This window comes from Crotalus tigris, unplaced genomic scaffold, assembly GCF_016545835.1.
Source record: "Crotalus tigris isolate CLP2741 ecotype Arizona unplaced genomic scaffold, ASM1654583v1 scf7180000017591.2836849, whole genome shotgun sequence".
Classification (NCBI taxonomy): domain Eukaryota; kingdom Metazoa; phylum Chordata; class Lepidosauria; order Squamata; family Viperidae; genus Crotalus; species Crotalus tigris.
Genome location: NW_024096497.1, coordinates 2,697,585 through 2,723,802, shown reverse-complemented (window position 1 = coordinate 2,723,802; position 26,218 = coordinate 2,697,585). Strand labels below are relative to the sequence as shown.

At 38.1% G+C, this 26,218-nt stretch overlaps 1 protein-coding gene across 4 annotated transcripts in view; it reads right to left on the bottom strand.

Moving 5' to 3' along the window:
- The window catches only part of ETV5 (ETS variant transcription factor 5), a 34,854-nt gene extending 12,040 nt beyond the window's left edge, over positions 1 to 22,814 (bottom strand). The window contains exons 1-8 of one of the 4 annotated variants that reach the window (XM_039364346.1): positions 22,660 to 22,814; positions 20,773 to 20,914; positions 20,533 to 20,620; positions 20,407 to 20,454; positions 20,126 to 20,176; positions 5,197 to 5,326; positions 3,511 to 3,795; positions 90 to 346 (exon numbers count right to left, since the gene is read on the bottom strand). In XM_039364346.1, the coding sequence (XP_039220280.1) occupies positions 90 to 346; positions 3,511 to 3,795; positions 5,197 to 5,326; positions 20,126 to 20,176; positions 20,407 to 20,454; positions 20,533 to 20,620; positions 20,773 to 20,817 (904 nt within the window). In that variant the 5' untranslated portion in view covers positions 20,818 to 20,914; positions 22,660 to 22,814. Of the gene's footprint in view, positions 1 to 89; positions 347 to 3,510; positions 3,796 to 5,196; positions 5,327 to 20,125; positions 20,177 to 20,406; positions 20,455 to 20,532; positions 20,621 to 20,772; positions 20,915 to 22,563 lie in introns of all 4 variants that reach the window. The other 3 variants (XM_039364355.1, XM_039364363.1, XM_039364371.1) reach the window with 3 other exon arrangements.
- Positions 22,815 to 26,218: the final 3,404 nt, after the last annotated feature.

Genomic DNA, 26,218 nt, shown 5'->3' with positions numbered 1-26,218 from the left:
CACCAGTGATAGAAAGACTGCTTCATGTGCTACAGACTAAGGACAAGTCTCCTTCATGCAACTTGGGGGAATTCAATTTTAATGCTCACCTGAATCAATGCAGTAGTCTCTGGGCTCTTGCTTGATTCCCATTGGAGTCTGGAATCCATGAGCTGGGGGGCCTGGAATACCTGGTACTCCATGATCATAGAGTGGGTCATGGTACTCTTGCTTGAATCCCTGAGGAGGATGGGCAGGAGGAGGGACAAGAGGCTCCGACATCTGCCGGTGGTAGACAGGGCGGTTGTCTCCAGAAAGCCCTGGCTGAGGATATGAGTGGCAAGGTTCAGACATCTGCCTCTGAAACCTTGATAAGAATGAAGAAGAGAGAGAAAGAATTATCATTACGGTTAACAGAATCCAGACCTACTAGAGTCTCATTCTCATTTAAGTTACCCATGGAAGAGTTTGATAGTGAGATGAGCAGCATCTAAACTGAATAAATAAAATCCTGATTAACATAGGTGCACAGTGCAATTTCAACTGAGGCCCTTCATAGCCCACTTTTACTAATAAGAACCTGGTACAATGTAGAAACAGCAGCTTGTTGTCTCTGAAAGAAAAAGTGTTATGGTAGATATAATGGTAACACGACCAAATGGAGGACATATAACTTTGCCTTCACTAAAGCTGCTAAATGGACCATTTTGCGAGTAACCCTATCTTTTTATGTTGGTTTTCTCAGCTGTAAATTCGACCTAACAATTGTCTGTTTTGAAAACAAGAACACATAAAAAGTATATATAAGTACTTTTAATAAATTAGCACAATAAAATATAGGGTAGTTACAACAAAAGCTGTACACTAGTACAGAAAAGGCCTGTTGTAAGAGACACTATATGTTGCTCATTGGCTATATCTGAGGGGCCTAGATTGAAAAGTGGGGGACGTCCTCTGAATCTCTCTAGATCAACTTCTCAGTAATTAGACAAACATTAAGTCTAGGAAATTTCTTCCTTCCCCAGAATCATAAAACTGATGCTTAATGTCATCCATTTTATTTTATATACCTGTTTTATGTGATATACAGAAAAATATTCAGTGATTAAATATACAAATGCATTCATATTCAAAGGAAAACAAGGTGGAAGAGTAGATATGAAGCAGCAAAAGGTATTCCAGAATTTTTTGATTGTCAATTTTCCATGAAAGAAAGGTGAAAGGAAAAGGCCTCAGGAACTATATTTTTCAGTAATCAGGGCAAAGATGGATAAGATTTGCCATGAAAACATCCTCTTATCTCGGAGTCAAACTACATAATATGATACAAGATAGTAAGATTTTCAGTGTTTAATATTTATTTATTTACTTTGCCTCCCATCAAGTTTTAGAACAAAATCTGGATGGCTACTATTTGATAAAAGCAGCTGAGTTGGATCAAAGAAGCAGTATCAAGAGAGACAACTAAATTTTCAGGCTGGGTAAGGGAGCAGAATCAAGAGAAATGAACTAACTTATCTGTAGCATGACCTTCATCTGCGCAAACGTGTCTTCGTTTAAAGGAACAAGCAGTTTGTTTTCGCCAAAGAAATAGGAAATGATAAGTTTGACGATATGCATTTCATTTCAACAAACAAGCTTGTGTCTATACACTGTCATTCCAAATTTGCATAGCAATTTATAACAGCTGCTAATCTGCCTCAAAAAATGAAGGATTAAATGTTTTAGCTGTCACTTGGTGCAAAAATTATGCCTGGTCCAAAATGCGCATGGAATCAATCGAATACACAGAAGTTGCATTCATATGCACCAAGAATTCGTTTTATTGTTTGCAAATATAACCAGATGCTTCACAAAGCAAAATGCTGGCATTAAAAAAAAGTAATGTTAGAATGTATGTTTTTGCAAAAAATATGTTCAACAACTGCAATCTTGGTTTTGAGGAATCTGGGTGAACCTTAGTGGAGACTAAACAAATATGCAACCAAAATGCCAATATTCTTGGTTCTGAACTCCTAGAGACTACAGCAATAAACTGGCACACCCGTTCACATCCTTGCACCTTGAAAAGTGATTGTGATCAATCAATTTGTTTCCCAAGTCTCCAGAGGCACATGACCTTAATTTAGCTTTGAAATATGACCTATTGCAGCTGACAGGCCCAGATTATGCTACTTCCGATCTGTGTCCTTCTAACCTTCTCAAATGTAACTCTAGAACTGAACTGGTATGCTTTCTGCAGGAAGAGGAACTTCCAGATGAAATCATGCCGAATAGCTTTAAGGTCATTGGGAACTAGGGGCCTGAGGGATATTGGTGAGTCTTAAAAGCAACCTGAGGTCCTGGCAATTTTATTTAAGGAACTTTGATGGAGATTGATCATAAATATGAAAATACATTTTTCTGGAAGTAATCCCATCTTGTTAAGTTTTAATATGTCTTGTCTTTCAATTACATGTTAACCTAGGGATTTTGAAAACACAGCCTCATATTTGGATAAGAATATCCAAGTCTGAATCACTGAAATTGTCAAGCAGACCCAAGTGGAAAAAAATAGTGTAAATTTCATGAAAAATCTAACAATAATAAGAGTCACTGTGCTTCTTAGTATTAATATGTTTTGACAAACAAGACATAATATTTTAAATTATTTCAATCTGTTTGATTCTCATTCTGAAATGTTGAAGACTCTTGAAAGTTTCACAGAAGGACAGGCTATAAAAACATGTTACATATTTCAAGTGGGAAGATTCAAATATTAACGTAAATATTTTATAAGGTCAAGATCATGTTTTCCTCTGATAGTTGTAAATAAAATAAAGTAATAAATGTAGTAAATTACATGTAATGCAATGTGTATAGTGAAGAAAAAGGCCAAGGGCCCTTGATTAAAATGATCTATTCAGAATGACAGCCACTTAACTCTTTAACAACCTCAGATTATATATATATATATACTGTTCAAACAAAATACTGTAGCTGCCTTCCTCAACTACTGAACAAGGAAAAGAAAGTATGACACATTGATCTGAAATTTGAATTGATTCCATTTTAGGTGTATTTCCCAACTTAAGCAAATCACAGTGAACATTCTTGAACAACCTGGGAATACAGAGATTAAAATGTGTGCATTCCCATAGTAAACGATTTCTGGCAATAATTCACGGGTTTGAGCAGTCCTAATGTATCAAAAGAATGATACACTTTCAGTAATGCTAACAAACCAGTTTCAGTTTTACCCTCAGCCTTAGCATCTCACTGGGTAATTTCAACCAGTTTACCCTCTCACAGCCTAACCTGTCTCAAGGACTTGTGGGCAAACTGGACAAGAGAATGTGAGGAAGATGATATGTCTCTCTCTCTCTGTCTTTCTCTCTCACACATACAACACACACACAAACACCATTTTGAACATACCAAATGGGATGTAGAATTAGTAAACAAAATAGGATACTTCTGTCAGATCACAAGGCCTCTGAACAAGACAAACATTATCCAAGTGGGGGGAAAAGTCATCCCCCCCCTGTTTACCTGTGTTCTGTTGGGTACTGGTTTTCCGGCATTATCTTTGGCATCTGGATAGGCTGATGAGGTGGTCGAGGTATAGCAAAGGGTTGCTGCCTTGGTTCCTGAAGAGGATGAGGGGGAGGAGGGGCACCCTGCAAAGGGCCTGCTGGGCTGACATGTGCAGAAGTCTGCACAGGTGTGGCGGGCAGAGGTGGGGGCGGAAGGGCACCACTCTGAAGTGCAGGTGAAGCTGGGGTAGTGGGTGGAGTTAATGGCTTGAACCCAGTGGGGGGCTTCCTATCATAGGCACTGTTCAGAGAGCAGAGAAAAAAAGAAGAGAAAAGAAGCACAATTTAAAACAGACAGCAACCATTTACTCAGCTTCAGCTTCAAGTCCTTGACAGTTGGGGCTTGTTTGCATTTCATGGTTGTCAGGAAGTTAACAGTTAAGGCTGATCACAGGCCCAAGGGAATCTTTGTACTTCAAGCAAGCGACAAACAGGCTGAGTCATAGGGCTCATTTTAAAACACTTCTCTCACAATTTTCTTAGACATAATTGTAGCTTCCGACTGTGTGCATTCTTTTCTTTCCTATAGAAAAAAACCCACAGTGCCTTCCCTTCCCCTTTGTCCCCTCCTCAAATAATTAAGAACCAATTCTAATCAGGAGAGCAAACAGGACTGATACCAATCATTCTGTAGGTTGCCCTGGTGCATTTCTTATCCCCCCCAACATGACCATGCACTCATATACGCTCATGTGTGAAAGTCTTGCAATTACTTGCAAAAAATAAAGGCAATTTAAACTTGTGGCAATGTACAGAGCCATTGCTATCAGTATGAACAAGAGTGCTAGGTAAATCAGCTATTAAACCAGTAAATATTGAAATTATTTCTTGGGTTATAGCAGCTCTCCCTAGCTTAATGGCTTTTAAAAGTGTTTAATGCTACTTTGGCAGCTGCCACTAACATACCTGAAGAGCACTAGGTTGAAGGATGCTATTTTAGAATATCAGAAGCACCATGTCAGAACTTACGCTTTGGGGGTGGATGATGTTCCAAAAAGATATAAGGTTAACAATGTAAACAATTCAGGGTACAGAATAGAATCATTACAATTACTCGCCCATCAAAACAGCTTCCCATTACTCAAGCTATCTGATTTGAGTTATACTGCATTGGAAGAGGTCATGAAGGCCACAGGAATCCAAATCTATGCCCAGTGCCTTACAGCTTAGCATAGGCACTAATATCAAGTTGCAAATAGCTTTCCAGGTAAATAATTAAGCTTGTAAGGTTTCAGGAACAGCTCCCCTGGGAGGTGACCTGTCTTGGTATAACTTGCCAAAGTAGCGGTTTCAATTTGCAAGATAAAAAGATCTGAGTCTACTGTCTGCAGATTTCCCCTCAGAAATCAACTAATTCAATGTTAAAAAAAAGTTATAATAATTATCATTCAATTATGCAAGAATACAAAAAATGCTATCATGGGGCCATCTTGCCAAAGCAGTACCAATACCATTTTTTATTTTCCTGATCCAACTCTCTTTCAAGTGTTTTTAATCAGTTGTTGATTAAACTGTTGATGTAATTGATTAATATTTTTAATCAATGGATGGAATTTCTTTGATTATTCAAATGGGTCTGATTCAGTTTCTAGGCACTCTCAATCATTTAACAGTGTTGCTTTTGCAAACTGATTCTACATACCAATAATTGTAGAGGCACTTTTCTCCATAGTTAGCACAGAGCACTTGCTCATGACTACAAGTGGACAGCTCTGAAGATGGGCTATGCAGTTCTCTCTTAATCTTAGCTGGTGGCGGCGCATGAAATACCACTGGATTAAAAACAATGGAAGAGAATCAACACATGTGTCATAAAGTAGCTACAGTACATAATTTATAATTTAAATTCCTATAGTTATCATCACATACAAACAACCAGATGTTACTTATAGGTCCTGAGTTACAGCATATATAGTATATCTTATATTCTTACTTTAAAATTACTTTAGAATTAGAATCTTACAGGAGTGCACATTTTAGTTTCTGTAATTATAAATGACATAACATTTGTTCATGTTAACACCCACAAAGAAAAAAAAAGTGCTGAGTAGCAGCAAACAGATCTAGTTGCAGCAGCAATATGAAAGGAAATGGGGGGGGGGGGAAATAAGGCTACTAACAAGAATTAGGTTGGCAATTGTCCAGAATAAAAAAGATTTTTGACTTCTCATTCCTGAAGTTAGTTCTGATATTGCCCAAGTTAAGAAAAAAAGAAACCAGGATCACAGGATTGTGAACACAAGAGAATTTGGAATATGACAGTGTATGCTTTGACACTACAGTTAAAAGCAAATTTGGAATGAAATTTCAGTAGAACCATGGAATTCAAACATTTTTTCCTTCTAATGCCAATCCAGCTTCTCAACACAAAGCATAAACTGAATACTATTAGAAAATAACACCATGCTTGACTGCAGCTGAGTATTGGAGGAAAAGATTAATAGTGGAAAACAATGGATTGAATAAACACACTTTGAACAATTTATGCAAAATATTAAGCTCTAACCACACAATGAAAAGGAAAATATGTTAAATCCACAAATTCCAGGACTCATAAATAACACTCTATTAGGCACAGGGATTTCTGAGATTACTGTAGGTATATGTGCATACATTTTTTTTTTGTTTAAAAAAAAACAAATATGGCTGCTTATCTCCCAGAAAATGACTGGGTGGCATACAACCAACAATTAAAACAATGCCACAGCTGTTTAAAACTTAAAAAAAATGAAAGAAGGATTGTGGGAGAGGAACATTCAATTAAACACAGTATAACCATTGCACAGGGTGCCCTGAATGCAATATATGTGTCTTTATGCTGATGTAACAAAACACTGTGGAAATGCCAGGAGACCTAACTGATTTGAGTAAGTGCCTCATTTGCCAAGGAAAGAAGAAAGATGCTGGCAACTGCATCTTTCAAATAAGGTATCCTGACATTCCCACATACTTCTGAGAGGGAATTATTTTTCACAGCATTGACATTTCTAAGCAAGATTTGACAAGAGCAATAATCTATCTATGCCAAGTCTGGGAGATCAATTTCAAAGTAGGAAATTACCTCATTAGGAAGAAACACCTTGCTTCAATACTAGTCATGACAACTCCCAGATTAACGGATTCTAAAAATATACAGCTCTGAATTCAACAAAAGTTTCCATGGGATCAGGTTTTTTGAAAAGTACTTTGAGCATGCAGATCACTACACGGACAGTGATATTTTAATGCTGTATTATTACACAAGACAGTGCGAGTGTCGATGCAAGTTGCATAAATAGTTTCTTTATACTAAAACTGCATCAACAAAAAGCAGGCACACTAAAATCTATTCTGATAGTTACTAAACCAGGATTATGTGGATTCAGCAACACTGCCAAATCAAACTGGCAAGGTCCATACTGTTTGTAGCAAAGCCTCTGTCAACAAAGGAGATAATTTGTTCTCATAGGGGATTAGATTCTTTATTTTAGCAGGTGACTATTTAAACAATGTATTGATGTCTACTGTGTATTAAACATATTGTTGTTCTGTTGGTACTTGCTTTCCCCTACTTATCATCTATAGCATAGCAAAGATGCTCCTATTGGGCAGCATGAGATCATGTGTTTGGGCATACCAATAAAGAGTAGATGACCTTTACAGTATGTTTCTTTCAGGTTAAGCCCTTTTAAGTACAGGTTTATACTGGGGTGGTGTTTTGGTTTTTTTGGAAACATTCCCACCTAGGCAAGTGTACTGTACGCTTGAAGAAGTGTAAACTGGATCATGAATACAGTCGCAATCTATGTCTGGAAGATATTTTTGAACCCACATAGATTGTAGAATTTAATATTATGTAGCTTTATTTCTGAGGTGCCAGTGAATACATCTCACTTCCTAAAGGTGTTATTCTCCATATGCTTTGAACTTCAATTCTCATCACTCTTAGTTATTAAAGAACCCAACCCCAATCCCCAGGAAAACATCAGATTTGCCATCATGTTGGATAAGAAATTGTTGATTTTGATGCATTACAGCATAAGTAATTTTATGCTAACAACAGCTCTAGATTAGAACAATAGCCTTTTTGTTTCAAGGAAGGCTCTTAAGTGTAAACGTTTATAGCTACAATACAAAACAAGATGGAAAAGGAACATGCCTAGTTAGATTGATGACAGAAATTAGCAGAGGACATGTGAGTCTTGCCTGCTTCTTCTCAATGCAAGTTAACATTTGGCAAGCACCCATGGAAAGATGATGCACATAGCATCTCTGACTATTCATAATTTATATACTGATCAGCTGTACTCTGCCATTTAAGTCCAACTGGGATTTGTTTATTCACCAATCTGAACACACCCTGAAAAACTAACATTAAGTGTGGGGGAACCAAAGAAGGCATTTCAAGGTTTGAACATTGCCTAAAACATAGCAAAGGGGTAAATGATATTTAGGACCATGGGGAAGGGAGATTGCCAGGGAGAACAGCCCAATGTAATTACTTCCATACCAATATTATCAAAGTATCTCAAGAAAATACTCATACACACAACCCAAGATTCAGCTATGTTATCACACATCAGTTCCCCAGCACTAGCTTCATTATGATTCCAATAATTGCTTTTGATCTTAGTGGCTCTCCTCATTTCATACCAGAGCTAATTATCCTTAGATGAACTTGTCTCAATGCTCCTCCCACGTTTGGAGAACAACTACATGGCAGATTTATTGCGGTACTGGAAAAAGCCTGGAGCCAAGAATGAATTGATCAAGCATCTAGCTGGATACATTTCAAAGTGGAACTAATGCTGTTTTTTTTCTCTCACAAGAAAAAAAAAACGTTTTACCTGAAATGTTGGTTCAGCAAAAGGGAAAAAACCACACACTACATAGTACCTACCGGTATGTAGTATTCAGTCTATTAAACTACCTAACTCAGTATTGTATATATGGAATGGGTTCACGTGTTACACTACCACACCAGAAGATTTGCTTTTGACTTTGTGGATTGTGTAAACACAGCTAATATGGTTTATAAAATATGAGTCGTGGTTTACGTTACGTTGCAGCCTAAGCAGTTTTGATTTATTCAACAAACCATTGTTAAGTAACATTTAACACAGAAGAGGACAAGGCTATAATTTTGGAGTGGCACCAAAGGCCACAGGAAGCAAGGGAATGGCACAGCTATAAGAGACAGGACTGAGATTTTTGGCCTTCTTTCAGGAATTGCTTTTGAAAATTAAAAACAGATAGGCTAATCTAATAGATATTCTAATCTATTAGAATTGCCCATGTCAATTCTAATTTGTAGAAAACTATCTCTGTCACCCTGACTGCTGAATTTTAGTGGCACAATTTGGGAAGACACTGAAAAGGCACAAATACCCTGGAAACTGGCATATAGCCTCTGAATTATGGGTCCAGGGAACTCTAGTTCACTATAATGTGTGAATCAAACCCCTGAATGTTGGTTGATCTTCAAATATTCAGATAAAGGTTCTCTTCCTAGCCCACCTAGAACTGCAAGAAATTGAACCTAGAAATTGGTGCATGTAATGATTGTAACCCATTTTTGAATTATGCAGGTGTTTAGAACATTTGGAAAAAAGTATATTTATTCAATTTTTAGATTTGGAAGCACACTTTCCTACTTCAGTTATTCAATTTCTAAATAACATGAAAGCTAGCAAATCCAGGACTTAGTCTGAATCCTTAAAAGAAATTACATTCCAACTTCTATTCATTCTATAGATTTATTTAGGAGATTCAAATTACGTGTGGAAAGAACACATAGTTTATTTAGTATTATTTTAATCCACCTCAGTATTAATGGACTCTGAGTGGGGTAAAAGAAAATCAAATACAAAAGCAGAAGTAAATTCTTAATGAGTAAAATTAATATCATTAAAAGTCATTAGTAACTAAATTATACTTCGAGCACAGTAAACAATGGAAATACACAAGATGAAAGTCATTGCAAATAATAAAGACATTACAATTAAAATCCAGTAATTACTAAATTTACCTAATATAAAGGTATAAAGGTCAGAGTCAAATAAAACTGCTTTAGTTTCTTCATGAAAGACAACAGGGTCAGGGCCATCTATACTTCTGGGGAGGGTATTCTATAAAATGGTGGCACCATTGGGAAGCTGATTACCTGGTCCATAATCCAGGTAATTCAAAAGGAGGAGAGACTTGCAACAGGCCCTCTTTTGATGACTAAATGGGTTCACTTTTGGCAATACCCAAAATGTGCATATACATATGTAGACATACACATATACTATTATCTTACTATGAGGGCAATTCAGAAACAACAACAACAATAATAATAGAGTTGGAAGGGACCTTGGAGGTCTTCTAGTCCAACCCCCTGCTCAGGCAGGAAACCCTATACCATTTCAGACAAATGGTTGTTCACTCTCTTGTTAAAAACTTCCAGTGTTGGAGAATTCACAACTTCTGGAGGCAGGTTGTTCCACAGATTAATTGTGTTAACTGTCAGGAAGTTTCTCCTTAGTTCTAGGTTGCTTCTCTCTTTGATTAGTTTCTATCCATTACTTCTTGTCCTGCCTTCAGGTGCTTTGGAAAATGAGGACTCCCTCTTCTTTGTGGCAACCTCTGAGATATTGGAACACAGCTATCATGTCACCCCTATTCCTTCTATTCATTAAACTAGACATACCCAATTCCAGCAACTGTTCTTTATATGTTTATTACCTCTGTTTGGTTATCAATGACAGATACTCGCAGATACAGAACTTTTATTGTACACATTAGAAAACTACAATATTACATTACTTTTTGACATAATCACCATTCAAATTGAGGCACTTGTCATAATATCTTACGAAGTTTGAAATTCCTGAGTAGTAGTTGCTCGGCACCAAATCTGGGCTATAGAGAACTGCTTCAAAGGTTCTTGGGTAAGTCTAGCGTTGTGCGGGTAAGCATTATTGTGAACCAACACCACACTGGAAATGGTGCCATAGAAAATCTCGCTAAATGTGAAGATACCAAAGGAGTACTGCTAGTGAAGGTCATGGAGCGTAGTTCGACCATTAATTCAGCAGTCTACTGTGAAATATTATGAAAACTCAGATGAGCCATCCATAACAAGCGTTTGGGCATGCTGACTTCCAGTGTGGTGTTGGTTCACAACTGCTTGCCTACACACCACTAGATGCACCCCCGCAGTATGCCAGCAACTGGTCCACACAAACAAGCAAAGCCCCATCTGCGGGATGCAGGCAGCACACAAAATCATGCACCTTCCGGTCTGTGGAAAAACCTCTCTCCATGGAACCCGTCCCTGGTACCCAAAGGTTTGGGGGCCTCTGACCCCCCCCCATAGCCCAGATTTGGCACCGAGTGACTACTACTAAGGAATTTTAAACCTTGTAAGACATTATGACTAGTATCTCAATTTGAATGGCGATTATGTCAAAAAGTAATATAATGTTATAGTTTGCTAATGTGTATTTATTTCCAAATTGCCCTCGTATTAGTCCACGAAGCTCTGATACTCTTCACTTTTAAAACAATCAATACATATTTAACATAATTTCTAAGAGAAGACATTTAAGGAAAAGGCAGATGCATCAGAATTTCCTACCTAAATAGTGACTGAGCAAAACAGCTTTACTTAGCCAGAAGTGGAGTATTATCCGCCCCCATCCCCTAAGACTAAGTACACAACCATTACACCATGAGCAAATTGCCTGGATGTGACAGCTTTCAGGCATCACTAACAATTAGCAGTCTCATCTTTGCAAGAGATTTAGAAACACTGACTCCTGCATTGTGGATCACTTCCCAGGAATGAATCTGAGTGACAGAAATAATTAATTATGTAGGAAGACAAAATAGGAGATCTCAGAGCTTCTTGGCAAACAATTCTTCTCAAGGGCAAAATTAAGATCAGAATTCATTTTCAAGAAAAGGCTCCAGCTACCTTTTGTCTCCCACCAAATCAATGAACAATGTAAATAATCAAAACCTGCTTAAAAAAAAAAAAGAATTACAGTACATGTTTCCAGTCACTATTCCTATTGGCTGTCTTCTGGGGTTTCAAGTGTTAATTCCCCCCCCCCTTAAAATTGTCCTCTCCCTTCTCCTATTAGGCAGGGCCTTGCTGAACAGCAAACAGCAGGAAACTCACATTGGAGGTGTTCCAGCTGTCAGTCACAAGCATGTTTCTTTCCAACAATCTCTGTGTTGTTTGAACTGTTGTTTTTCTGCCAACAGCACAATGGAGCTTAGTTATTCATTGAAGGAGGGGGGAAAAAGGCTGAAAGAAGGCGCCGCCCTCCATTCACAACCAATTTGGAATACTCCATCCATTCACAAAAAACCCTCTATCCTCACAGCTGAGAACTACCAATCAGGAGAAGGGAAATGACACTTAAGATTATAACAGAGACCAGCTGTCCTACAGAGAGGAGCTTGTACTGTGGATGTTTATGTAAGGAATTCAAACACTGCAGAAATGTCTTGAATAAATAAGAAGGAGCTACTATTTCACAGAGTTCACTGCAACCCAAATGATTGTGCAACACAACTTGTGGTGAGGTCCGGAAATGCCCCTTGACAAGGAGAAAGAAAAAAACTAAAAAATATTTTAAAAAGTAACTTTTTCTTTGCTGCCCATTATTGTGGACAGCAAATTTGTCTTTTAATGCTTGTGGATTCCTTTAATCAGTTCTTTTATCCCTATTTATGGCAAGAATTAAGAAATTTAAACACTAATCCCAGTGTAACACACTTGTTTTGTTCAAGAACTACCATAGCATGAATAATTGACAGAGAAGTTTGGTTGCTGAAAGTAAGAGCAAAAAATAGGATCTTGAAGGGGCAAGAGTTTTAGAACAGTAGCTCCCAATCTTGGATTCCAGATTACAGCTGGCTTAAATTAGACTACAGCTATAATACTCCCAATGATTGTGATAGAATCAAGGTTGGAATAGACGCAGTGTTTCTCAACCTTGACAATTTTAAGGCATGTGGACTTCAACTCCCAGAATTCCACAGCCAGCAATGCTGGCTGTGGAATTCTGGGAGTTGAAGTCCACATGCCTTAAAATTGTCAAGGTTGAGAAACACTGGATAGAGTATAGCTCATATTAACATAAAGAGAAAAGATTTTTCTTTTAGTCTATTCCAGATTTTCCAATCCATACTCCATTGTTCTCTGTGTTCTGATCACACACAAAGCTGCTTCTTCCTAGCACCTCCCCTTTTTCCTTTCTAGCACTTGGGCCATTTCTGAATTCTAAGAATTGGCTCATCTAAGTGCTGGATAAGATAGCACTCATGTAGTACAAAATGCAGGATTTGGGAGTGCTCTTGGATTTCAAATTATCAATGGATGTAAATATGACCTTAATGATCAGGAGTACTTATGTACAACTAGTAAATTAACTCCAGCCATTTCTGAATGAAGATAGCCTGCCCTCAGCAATATACATGCTAGTAATCTTCTGGCTGGATTATTCTAATCCATTTTATGTATGGCTGCTGTTGAAGTCAGTTGACACTACAGTTGGTGCAGGAATACTGCAGCCAGGAAAGGATATGGGCACAGAATACGCGACTATGTTATTTCTGCTCTGTGAGTATAACACTGGCTTTCAACAGTATACCAGACCCAATTTAACATGCTGATATTTATCTTTAGAGTCTTTAAAGGCTCTGGATCTGGATATCTGAAAGTGTCTAATTTAGTACTGGCCATGTCACAATGTGAGATTTGAGGAGTGACTGCTGACCATGCGAAGCTGCTAGGCCAGTGGTTCTCAACCTGTGGGTCGGGACCCCATTTGGGGTCGAATGACCATTTCACGGGGGTCACCAAACCATGCTGCCCGCCATTTTTTCCCTTTTCCTAGCTGTCTTACTCCCTCTTATTGGTGGCCACACCCACTTGGGGGTCACCACAACATGGGGGTTGTGGGGTCACGGCATTAGAAAGGTTGAGAATCATTGTGCTAGGCCATTTGTTTATGACAAACTTTTTCAATAGCAGCACCAGAGTTTAGGAAAAGTGAACTCCTCTCTTTGGATTTATAGAAAGTGGCTAAATGCCTATTTATTTTGATTCATGAATGACACTATCAAAGCTGGTTTTAAATAGTTTTACCATTAATAACTATCTTTGGTTCTAAGCTTATTTTAATGTTTTGAAATGTTAATGGTTTTTAAATTCTCATTAGTTTTATCATTGCAAGAAACCCCGTGTGCTGTGAGTAGTTATAAATATATAAATCAAATCACCATCTTACTCATTATCTCCTCACTCTTCCCCATCACAGTGCTCAGCCTTCATTCTTCCCACCCATTGCTCACCTCTTCAGAATAGTGCATTATTGCAGATTATTGGATATATAATTAATCATTATAATAATTGAATGTATTATAATTATTACTAGATATGTATATGATTAACTGAATGGAAACATACTATATTTTTAAGTCTGAAATTGGGGTATTTACTAGAGCTGGACTCAGGAATCATTCTTGGCTTATTTTTTAATTACACTCCATCAAATTTTGAATTTGATGCAAAAATTACCATGCTAAAATGGATCATGAAAAGAGAAACCAGCTATTATTTTTGTGCATGCTTTCACATTTGTTCTTTGCTAATGAAAATTAATATTAGCTAAAGAAGAACTATTGATTTGGGATGCTATGAGACTGAGCAACAAAGTATTAATTTCATTTCATTTAATTTTGATGGAAAATTATTCAGCTAACACTGTCTTCTATGAAATTTAAATAAATCCTAGGATGAATTTCTAATTTTTCATATACATTTAAATCTGAATAAATGCAAATCTTAGCCAGTGCTGTATTTAGTAGGCAATTACTCCCCCCTTTATAAATACTTATAAACTCTCCCTTGATAGCCAACAACCTGTTGCCTTTCAAATCTGTTAGGGCACAACTTAGTTTCCTGAATTGGGATGACAGGACTTATATAGTCCATGCTACCTGGAGTACTTCAGATTACAGAAGGCAGCTTCATTGCTGCCTAATCAATCAATCAATATCAATCAGACTCTTTCTCTCCTATTCCAGCTCTCTCCATACAAAGGGTAACAGAAATGTATAATCAAAACATTTTAGGAAGCTATCCAGAACCTGTGTTGGCAGACCGGCTTTTCATATTTCAATTAGGGATCATTCCCCCCACCCTTTTGTAAAATGAATGGCTTATGCAAAAATCTGCTGGATGAAAACAAAAACTGGAAAAGGGAAAAACTGGAATTGTGTTGACCCCTCACAACTGTCTGGACTACTCCCTGCAGTTTCCTTTGCAAGGTTTTTTGGAAGTAGCTTGCTATTGCCCCTTTCCTAGGGCTCAGACGGATGGAGTAGCCCAAGGTCACTCAGCTGTTTTTGTGTCTAAGACAGGGCTAGAGTGACAGAATGTGACTGGCCCAAGAGAGTGACATTGTGCCTAAGGTAGGATTACAACCCACAATTTCTATCCAGGTGCCTTAACACTCTACTAAAATGCAGTCTTTCTATAAAAAGTGGGGTCCTGAAATAAGAAAAGCCTGATTTTCGAATAAAGCTGTTTCCTTCCTAACATAGCATGCAATTGATTGGATGCCAAAGAGATAGTTCTGGAGAACTCTGGACCTCCAGGCTTAAAAATCAAAGCCCCATTGCAATTTAAAGGCCTAATGGAAAAATTAAGACAATTATTTAAATAGACTGGCCACTTATGCTAAGATACATTTTGCTGAACAATGCTGAACAAAGAGGCAACATCCATGGACAGAAGAACATCTGGTTCAGAACTGTGACAACCGATTCAAAAAGTGATTATTTTGTACAGCCCTGGGGTTGGCTTCTAAGCACATAAAGATATGTTCAAACCAGGTACCAAAATATTTTTTAAAAACCTTTAATAATAAGCCAAGAACAAAAAAAATAAAAATAAAAAAAATTCTTTGATATTCCAAGGAAACAATGAAACTTAATCCATTACTAGAATCTGCAATAGTTACAGTGCTCCTAGATAAGAATTACGAATAGCAGGAAAGTGTGCAATATTGAGTCGACCCCATGCCAACATCCAGTGAAAGAGTTCTGGAGTGCCTTCAAATTATATTGTGCACACACACCTTTGTATGTCTGCATACATGTACTGAGAAAGTATATATTCTAATATCCTCACTATAATTAGAATCTGAAAAGGCAAGTGATTGGTATCACATCAGGTCAAAGCCAGGAGAAAGTCAAGAATATAAGATTATTAGAGTGAGTGGTGTCTTAGGTTTTTAATCTTTCCTACTGTACACAGGCAACAGCAAAGCAAGCAAATAATGCTGAAACAACACCAAGTGTGTTGTAGACAGTGCTTTATGCCAGTGTGGCTCTGCCCCATTCCCTGATGTCAAAATAGAGTCAAAACTAAACTGCCTTTAGCAGGAGGTGGCTCAGTTCAGTTAAAGAATTGCAAAGACTTGCCTTTTCTCATTTGACTTTTTCCTATATAAATCAAATGGGCCAAAATAAATAACCAGCGAAATCATGTGATGCAGCTAGATTAAACTATGTTATGAGATCACATGTTTAACTCCCCCCTTTCTTATTGAAAATCTCCTACATACAGAAAATCAGAGCATCAAAGGCAAGACAAACTTTAAAATAAAATATAACACAAAAAATGCACTCCATTTTCTGATGAGGAAAATAAAATACAATTCTTTATTTTTAAAATGCCAAACAGAACTGTCCAGCAGAAGCAGAACTAAACAATTCTTCTGATATAGACCAGTAATAACATGACAATTTTCACTGTAGTTTTAATGACCAGCATATATTTTGGAGCAAGCCCAGGTTGCAGGCTATAAAATAGAACCCTAGCCAAAGAGAATTCCCAGTGGCCCAAATGAAGCAATTCATACATCAGAATGAAAAACATTTGGAAGTTAGGGAAAAGGTGCTTAGGTGTTCTGTTGCTCTTATTCAGAGAAAAGAACAAATGGATAATTCTTTTTCTGGGCTGGGGAAGGGAAAAATCTTCCCAATTTAGAACTATCACAAGAGACACATATGACTTCCCGCGTTGCTCCTCTATAACAGTGCACAAAAGCTTCAGAGCTTTGCTTAATACCTATGAAGGCAAGCAGCAGTTTTGCTTTATTTCATTTATCAAAAAAATATTTAAAATATTTGCATTACAGGTAGTTGATTTACAACCCAAAATTTATGTTGCTAAGTCAAACAGTCGTTAAATGAATTTTACCTCTCTTTAAGACCTTTTTTTGCTGCAGTTATTAAGTGAATCGCAGCGGTTTTAAAGTTAGTAACACAGTTGTTAAGTGAATCTGGCGTCTCCATTGACTTTGCTTGTTAAAAGGTCACAAAAAGGTAATCACGTGATCTCAGGGACTGCAACCGTCATAAGTATAAGTCAGTTGCCAAGCATCTGGATTTTGATCACATAACCAAGGAGATGCTGCAACGGTTGTATGGAAAATGGTCACAAGTCACTTTTTTCAGTGCTGTTGTAACTTTGAATGAAGACTAAATGAATTATTGTAAGTCGAGGAATACCTGTACTATTTTAACCCCACATGAGTGGGGTCTTTGTACCTCACCCATTTCCACTATGGATATTCCAGGTAATTCACATTCAGAGGATCCAAGAAAATAATGAGATATAAAACATCTGCCAGAGGTACAAAGACATACTTTGTATTTTAAGAATTTGTAAATGGTCACCCAGCAATGCAGCAAAGAGAGAAGTTTTGCCACAAGTAATATCAGAAGCACCATCCTCCAATGGTCGTATCTCACAACACAGTGCTAATTATGCATTTATGCTACTGCTACCATAAGGAAAGAAACTTTCTTCCCTAAATCAAATTGTTACCACGAGGAAGGAAACGATGTAGAACCAACACAACAAATGCTATCAACTGTATCTTTCATCCCCCCCCCCAAAAAGAGGAAATGCATATTAAGATACAAGCACTCTAAAAAGGATAGAGACAGTAAGATCAAAAAATAGTTTTTAAGTGAAAAAAGAAGACAAGAACGTTAACTTATAGCAGCCTATCTCTACTTGTTTTCTTCTGTGAAGGAAGCTGAATCTAAGACATCTGGAAAATACAGTACTAAATTGGGGAAAATCCTTCTAGCTGCTGTTCTTATTGTTTTGAGAGTTTTAAATTAGAGGAAGACATGCACAGAGACATACTGGTGCCTTTGCTTTCATAAACATTATACTTTAAACATTCAATATCAACAGGTACTTCAGATTTTGAATTTATGCAATTATATAATCAGAAGCATCAAAAGAAAGAAAAATCTTCCAACATTATCTTCCCAGAATTGAAAATACATTTAAAATACTTACGCTAATCCCGTGCATAGCAGACAAGCATTTAAAACAAGGACAGAATCAACTGTATCCTTAATAACTCCAACGCAATATGCATTCACTTGGCACGAAGCCTCGCCAGTTTAAATGGGATTTACTTCTAAGTAAACATGTTTGTGATTAACCCAATAGTCATATGTTGATTTTTGTGCCAAAATCCACAATAATAATTTTAACCATGAATCATACACTATAAATCAATGCCATGCTAGCAGAGCCTGAAAAAAAATTTTCAGTGTGCAAATGGTGTCCCCTTTATTTATTTCTTATATTACAATATTCCTCTTCTTTATAGCAAGCTTTACTGCTACTGGGTTTCACAAATGCAAGAGAGGTCTTTGATCTGTAGATTTTCCTCTTCAGATTTCTTTCTAAAAAAGGCAATACTCAACTCTCCCCAAATTACTATAGCACCTGGTAGTGAGTTTTGTAAACCTGTGTTTTAAATCAGTTATAGTTTAGTTAATGTATAGTTTGACCAATTGTAACTTGGAAGCTTTAGCTTGGCTTCATGTGCCCCCTGGAAACCTCTGTCATGGCCTCCAGAGACCTCCAAAAGGCATTACTAAATTGAACTTTTAATGTGACTGATGAAGATTATGAAATCAATGCTTGGAGAGTAACCATATTAATTATATTTAATTTTAATTAAATTTAACACAATATAAATTGACTCTTAATTTTTGCCCTGCTCCATTAGCTACTTTTAGGGTGTGACTCTCAGAAGTTGAGGTACCCGTATTGTAGAGAGTAGATTTTTGAACCATTTAACTAGGGATACTTTTTTTTTTAAAAAAAAAAATCTAAATCCAGAAGGATTTAACACCGCATTACCAAACAAATTATTCTTCCAGATAAAAACCCATTCATTCATATGTAAAGTTGCTTCCAATGGAAATATTTTCTGCCATACTGTTGGCTTTGCCAATACAAGAAAGCTACGTTTACTGGGATTACCTTTCTTTTAGAAGACATTTGGTTTTTTCATATAATCCTTCAGGTTCTGGGCTGGCAAAGCCTGCAGAGAGGTATCTGAACACATCTCTGCTAGCAACAGATCCTCCCATACAGCCTAACACACAGCCTAACTTCAGTTTCTACTGCTCCCAGCAAGAACTGGAAGGGTTGGGCTAGAATGTCAACATAGGGAGAAAATTTCTTACTCCAGGCTCCCTTTCATCTCCAAAGGAGGGAAGGGAAGGGACACACACACACACACACACACACACAAAATCTTTCACACACACATACAAGCAAACATGTTGCCTGTCTGGAGAAACTCTCATGGCAACCTTCCCATTCACTTCAAAGTAATCAAAAGACAATAATTAACATGCATTTACTGTAGCGCAAGATATTCCACTGCAAGCTGTGACAGAGCTGAAATCAAAAATCCGTTCCTCTGCAGGCTATGTTTTTTCGCCTTGGGATACTGTGGCAACCAGAACAGCTAAGCAAAAGTTTAAAAAGCCCCTTGTCCCAAGTAAATGTCTTCACCTTAGCAATGTTTTCACCTTAGATTTTTGCAGTACATTAAGACCACAGCTGAAAACTGTGCATGAAACATGCTGGTGTTAAGAGGTAAAAACAGGCCCAGGAACTGATTATTAAACCCTACAGACAAGAGGAAAACTCTTGGTGATACAGCGAGAGCACTCTGGTAGCTGCCTTCATAGAACTGCGGCCTGCCAATGACTAATACTCCCTAAAGCTGCTCAGGTTTCACCAGCAAAGCTTTGTCCTTCATAGCTTCATGAGCTATAGCTCTAATAGCCAGGAAAGTCACTGAGGGAATTAGAGGCACAGGGCTGGTGAGAGTGCTTTTGTGTGCTCACCAGCAAATGGATTTTAATATCTCATTATGAAGTATTCATGGGGGCTTGAAAGGATTCTGCGGAAATCAAGGTTAGGCACAGCCTCAAAGGTTTTCGCACAAATATTCCAAAATTCTTCAGTTAAAGCAATGCCGTTAACAGAGCCTCCAACACCATACCTTTCTATTTAGCCCCCTCCCCCCTCCCAAGTGACAGGGACTTCACAAGTCCCACAAACATGCACACACTGGAATTGCATTCTGTTAATAAAGGTGACACACAAACACAAGGACCAAGGGAACAAGTCACTTATTTTGTAACATTTTGTAGTCTTCGGGGCAAGAAAACCAAAGATTAAGAATGTGACTTACAGTTGTCAGACTGGAAATCTGGGACAAACTGTTCATCATCAGGAACTTGGGCTACAAAAAAATGAAAAAAGTGAACTGGGTACCTGTTAAATAAATACATTCCAAGTATTTTGGAAAATATAATTGTGATCAATATTAAAGACTACATTTGTTTGTGTTGCAGATAAGGTTCAAATAGGCATAGAAAAGGCTATACCATGGCAACAAGTTTCATAGATAATTATAATCAGCAGCTAACAAAGAACAATAAAAATGTAGAAAGTTGTATCAATGGGATTTACCTTCAGCTAACCAAGCCTCCTGAAGCTGACTAAGGTCTTGAAACAATTCTGAAAGAAAATAAAAAAAGGCTACTAAAAAGCTACAAAAATGTTTAGGTGTGTTATTATGAATGGTAATGAGTCTACCTTCAGAATCATGAGCCAGATCAGTGTCTTGAAATTTTCGTTTCCTCTCATTCACTGTCCTTCCACGACATTCATCTGTGCAAGTTTTCTAATGAAAGCAAAAAAATGTATCTACACAGGGCAAATAGTCAAATAGCAAATAAATAAAACTTGGGATAAAAACTTGGGAAGATGTTAGTAGAGAAAATTCATGCACAAAAAAAAACAGTTGCATAAAATGTATAATCATACAAGACATACCCCAGGAACCATGAAAGGGACTTGCTGGTCATAAAAGCCATCCATTGTGTTTGCAGGTTCTTAAATATTCCTTTGAATGATTTTAGCATTGAGCAACTCCAGGATAAGAAGAGTTCGAAATCTAGCTCCGGCAGATTTAAAACTGGAGAGAAGAGAGATTTTATTTTTATTTTTTTTAAAAAAACCTCAACCATTACATTTTAACAGACTTCTTCTAACAGTATGTGAGCATAATTTGAAATTTTTGAGGATTATGTCATACTCCCCATTATAGTACTTTTCTTCAATTCATCTAGTTTTTATTACATTCATGTTTTTACCCTCATCTTAATTTTCTTTGCAACCAACAGATAATAGGTCTCAACTTTACTGGTGGTGTCACAGAATTACTATGGAAACAGTTATGATACCACAAAAAGCAAATTCCAATTACAAAGGGATGTATTACAAACTAAAGGGTCATCTATGTGGTCCAGAGTTAGAATATAAAGAGCAACAAGTGCAAAGAAAATCAATTCTGTTGTGTAAGAGCTCAGCTTTCAGATAAAAGATACATAGGCCTGTTTTAGATAAACAGGGAAAGTAACTATGGGGGAACTTAAGCATGAGCTTACTAAATTTCTTTTCATTCAACATTATTTACTTCCTACAAATTGAATTCAGGATGGATACTTTTTAAAGTATTCCTGTTTTAGCAAAGGAATACTAAGAAACCCCAGATAACATATTGCTTTAAACACACTATGAATATAAATCTCTTAAGTCCTGAGAGAGGGCACTAAATAGTTCTCCTTTTATTGATGGAATTTTCAAGACTTTAAGTAGCCTATGAATGTTTTTTCAAGGCAGAGTTTTGTAATTAGTTAGTTTTTGCTAAGTGGTCGACAAAGATAAAACAATTATGCTCTAAAGAAAAGCTTCTGGAAAATTTTATAGTACCGGAGAAGTGATTAAGAAAACAGCTTATGATCGTCTCTATCCTAGCAGATCAACAGTTGCAGACTATTTCTAAAAGCCAGCAAGAAAATCCAGAAATTGTCCACTAGAATTCTAGAGAAAACCTCAAATTTTTAAATTACCCGATCGGTTTTAAAATGTTTGACATCTAAAGCGATAAGTGAAAGATAAAATAGCATATTCACTACTTCGCATTTTGCGTTACAGCTGCTGTTTACCACCTTCCTCTCTTAAACCCCTATATGAAAAACCTGAAAAACCTTTCACATAAGCCAAACAATAGAGTTACAATCCCCTCCCCCGCGCCGCGCGCGAATCTGGCCTAAGTTTTATGAATGGCAGAGCAAACAATCAGAGCAGGTATAGCGTAACTAGAACCCTAGCGCAGGGCCTCATTCACAATAACAAGGGACGCACTCCACTCATTAAACGCCTTCAGATATACCACCCCCTCCCCCGAGCAGAACGCCGCGAAAAGGTTCAGCCCCCGCCCCCGCACTCATGGCTCCATTCACAGAAAACCAGCTCCATTCATAAAATCGCCCACATTCACAAAAAAAAAAAAAAACCAAAAAAAACCACCAATCCTCTCAGCGAAGCCAGTGCCTGTTGCAGCCAGTGGCGGCGCGGCTGTACAGCTTTCCCTCGCAATTCTTCGCCATACTGTCTCTTCCATGCATTCTTGCAACCCTTGCTCCCATTCCCTCCCGAGATCCAGCCCTATCACAACAGACTCGAGTTAAAGTCGCAACGGTATTCTCCGCATATCCCGCAATCCTCAGCATCTTGGAGACCTAAGCACCTGTCCCCCGAAAACCTGCTCCTGACGCCCACCGGAACTCACGAGTCCACCGATCGCACAGCTCAGCGTCCTGGGCCCGGATTTTCACCCCAAACCTTGAAGGCTAAACGAGCTCTGCCCCTCCTCACCTGCCGTTAGAACTATCGCGCTGCCGCGGTGCAGTCGCTAGAAGCCCTGTGTCGTCTTCGGGCTGCTGTCCAAGCCCCCGAACGGCCTCCAGAGCCCGCCTCGCCCTGTCCCCATTGGCCCACAATCCTGCCACAGCCTGTCAATCACAGCTTGTTTACCCTACCAGGCACCCAATCGCACTCGTATGTCAGAACACCTCCCAGAGCAATCCTAAACCCGCCTCTCGGCAACAGTGAACTACCTAATTTTTTTTTTCATTCGGGAAAATATAGCCAATCAAGTCGGTCTTAATTTGCATATTTTTGTTGAGAAGCCTTTCATTCATAAAAAAAGAGAGGAAAAAAAAAAAATCTCGCGTTCCGAGGGCGAGGCAGACTCCGGGAAAGATTTAAAGCGGTAGCTTACCACGGTGGCGTTTTGCCTGCTGTGTGAGGTCGGCCGATCTCACTGGCCTGTCCACAGCTTGTGTTTGTGTTTGCGTACTTGCCTCAAAGGAGAGAGTTTGGGGGACGAAGAAAAATCGCCGTAGAAAGTGCCCTTTGATATGAATTGCATTCCAATGTCTGCATACTCTGCTTAGGAGAAAAGCCCCGCTCAAAACAGTGGCTGCTGATCCCTGCCGCTATTGGATTTGGCATTCCTAATGTCCTCGGGTTTTCGGGACAACGCTGCAAACCGCGAATGTTTCTAATATGGAACCCCTTGCCTGCTCCCCCGCAGGGTTTTGCCTATTGTTGGGGACCTTCGGAGGCCGCTCAGCGGTCCTGGAGTTAAGACATTTTTGACTTGCTCGTGGGTACACACCTCTTAGCTTTCTGGATTGAGTCCTGGCATTTGGAAATGGGCGCAGGGCCGTGGTCTCGCTGGCCTATCCACAGCTTGTGTTTGTGTTTGTGTTTGGGCGTTTGAGCCGATGGTGTGTCTGCCTCAGTCATTGTTTCTGTTCCTAGACATACAGCTGGACCTTTCAGGTACCAGACCAAACTCTGCAAGAAACTTTGGGGATAAAACAAGTAGTCCTCGACTTACAGCAGATCATTCAAAGTTACAACGGCACTGAAAAAGTGACTTATGCCTGTTTTTCAAAATTAAGACCCTTGTAGCAGCCCCATGATCATATGATCAAAATTCAGATACTTGGCAACTGGCTCATATTTATCATGGTTACAGTGTCCAGGAGTCATCTTTTTTGTGACTTTCTGACAAGCAAAGTCAATGGGGAAGCCAGATTCACTTATCGACTAGGTTACTAACTTACCAACTGCAGTGATTCACTTAACAACTGAGGCAAGAAAGGTTGTAAAATGGGGCAAACTCACTTAACAAATGTCTCATTTAACAACAGAAATTTTGGTCTCAATTGTGGTCATAAATTGAGGACTACCTGTATTGTACAGTATCTGTTGGTGGTGGTTGCTCCTGGTTGGATGTTGATTGCCTAGTGCAGTTTTTAAATTATGCTTTAAATTGTGCTTAAACATTGTGTTTGCCATTATGGGGCTGCTGAAAATTTTTATCAGTTTGGGGAATAGTTGTCTAGAATAGAAAAATGCCATAAAGAGATATAATATGCATCCTAGAACAGAGGGGGCAAAAAGATGGCGGTCAGCCAATAGAGGTCCATAGATTAATATTTAAGCTTATGGTGAAGTTGACGAAAATTGCTATTTTGAGTGGACATTTGCCCATTTAAGAAGAAATTGTTGAGTTTAGCTAACTGTTGATACCATGACATTTAAAATGCAGCATTCACTATACGAAACGGCTATATATTATAACAGCTGTGTCAACTCTACAAATGAGCATGGCTATAGCCATTTTCCTTCTCATTGTAGGTTGCCGCATAGACCCGAGGGAGGGGGGTTGCCAGGTGCTTCGTTAGTCAAAATAATTCTTTGTCCTATGGGAACCAAGGTTCCCTCAGTTGCTCCTGAGACTGCCAGTTGGGCATTGCATAAAAAGCCCACCGAGATGATGTATTGGGGAACATAGTTGCTTGCATAGTTTTATGGGTGGGATTTTTTAAGTTTGTATTGGGGAATTGTTACACGTGTATCCAGACTTGGTTTCACTTTTGATGGTGCCAATATTTTGTAACTAATAAATATGTTCTTTGAGGAATTTGCAAGCCTCGGAGTTCTGCTTTATTCATCTCTGTCTGTCGGAACCATGACAAGGTCCTTATGGGACAGAGGTTTACATATTCTGTTTGAAAGATTTCATTGGTTTTTGCAGATGCTTAAATTCTCTTAAATTATATACAGATGGTTTGGAAATTTACAGATGGACAAGTGGAATGAATATTGTGTGGTTTCTTGGTCACAGAAAGATTGATATTCTACAGTACTGGAAGGGAACTCATTCTTTGTCAATTATACAGTGGTTTGAGGATCTGACCTCTCTATATTGAAGGAGCATTTTCTGCAGAGTCTTATTTGAAAGACTGCCTCCATCTTGAAGGTAATAATCAGAAAGATCTCACTGGACTGGATAATCAATATCACCGTTGGCAGTGTGACTCCAAATGTTTTGGTCTATAATTCTTATATAACCTAGCCAATAAAGGGAGTGATGAGAATTGTAATACAAATTACAATTTATATAAATATCAAATCACATCTTACTTCCATTTAGCCAAAGCAACAAAACAACAAATTGAAATGTAGAAAGATTGAGGCAATCCCATTTAAGAGATAACTGTTCAATAACTAGATTCTTTATTTCACTTTTTTAAAAAAAATAAAGTAATCTTTTTTTTAATGTGCATTATTCTAAAACATTGCTGGTTTTATTGTGCTAATTTTATCTAAAATCCCTTCCCCCCCAGTGTTCTTCTGGGAGGAAGAATGGTATAAGAAAAAAATAGTGAGTAATTAAAGGTTGACATTTAATGAAAGGACTATGTTTTCTGATCAGTTCTGGTACTGAAGAATAAATGCTAAGTACATCTCTTTTATACCAGGCTTTGATGGGTAAGATGAGTTCTATCCAAAACCAAAATAACTCCTGCAAGTTTGAATTTGTTCGATTCTTACAGTCTTTGATGGCTTAAAGCAACACATACAGTTAGACATCTGTTTAGGGATATAAGTCAAATAGCCAGACACAAAATGTCTATGTTCAAAGGCATATATTTCATATTATGAGATTATGGAAGCAAATAAAAGAATGAGTATCAACATGTAGTCCTTTTGTGATTTTCCGGGAAGCATCTGCCATTCACTATGGCAATAGAATGGTGAGCCAGGTGGACTTGGCATTATTACAGCATGTTTTATGTGTTTAAGTAAAATTATTTATGGTCAGGTTTCCTCCTCAGCTTTTTTGTTTCTCATTCCCAATCGTACATGAACCATGAAGATGGCTTGAATAGGCTGCAACCATCATCACCTATGAACCTGTCTAACCTACTGTACATAGTTAAATGTCTAGCTAACCTACAGAGCACAAAGGCTGGCATTTGTTTATTGCCTTGAACTACCCTGACCCACAGAGTTGCAAAACTCCCCTGACCTTTATTCAGTGCAAAAAAAGCAAATTGGTAGCTTTCTCCCCATC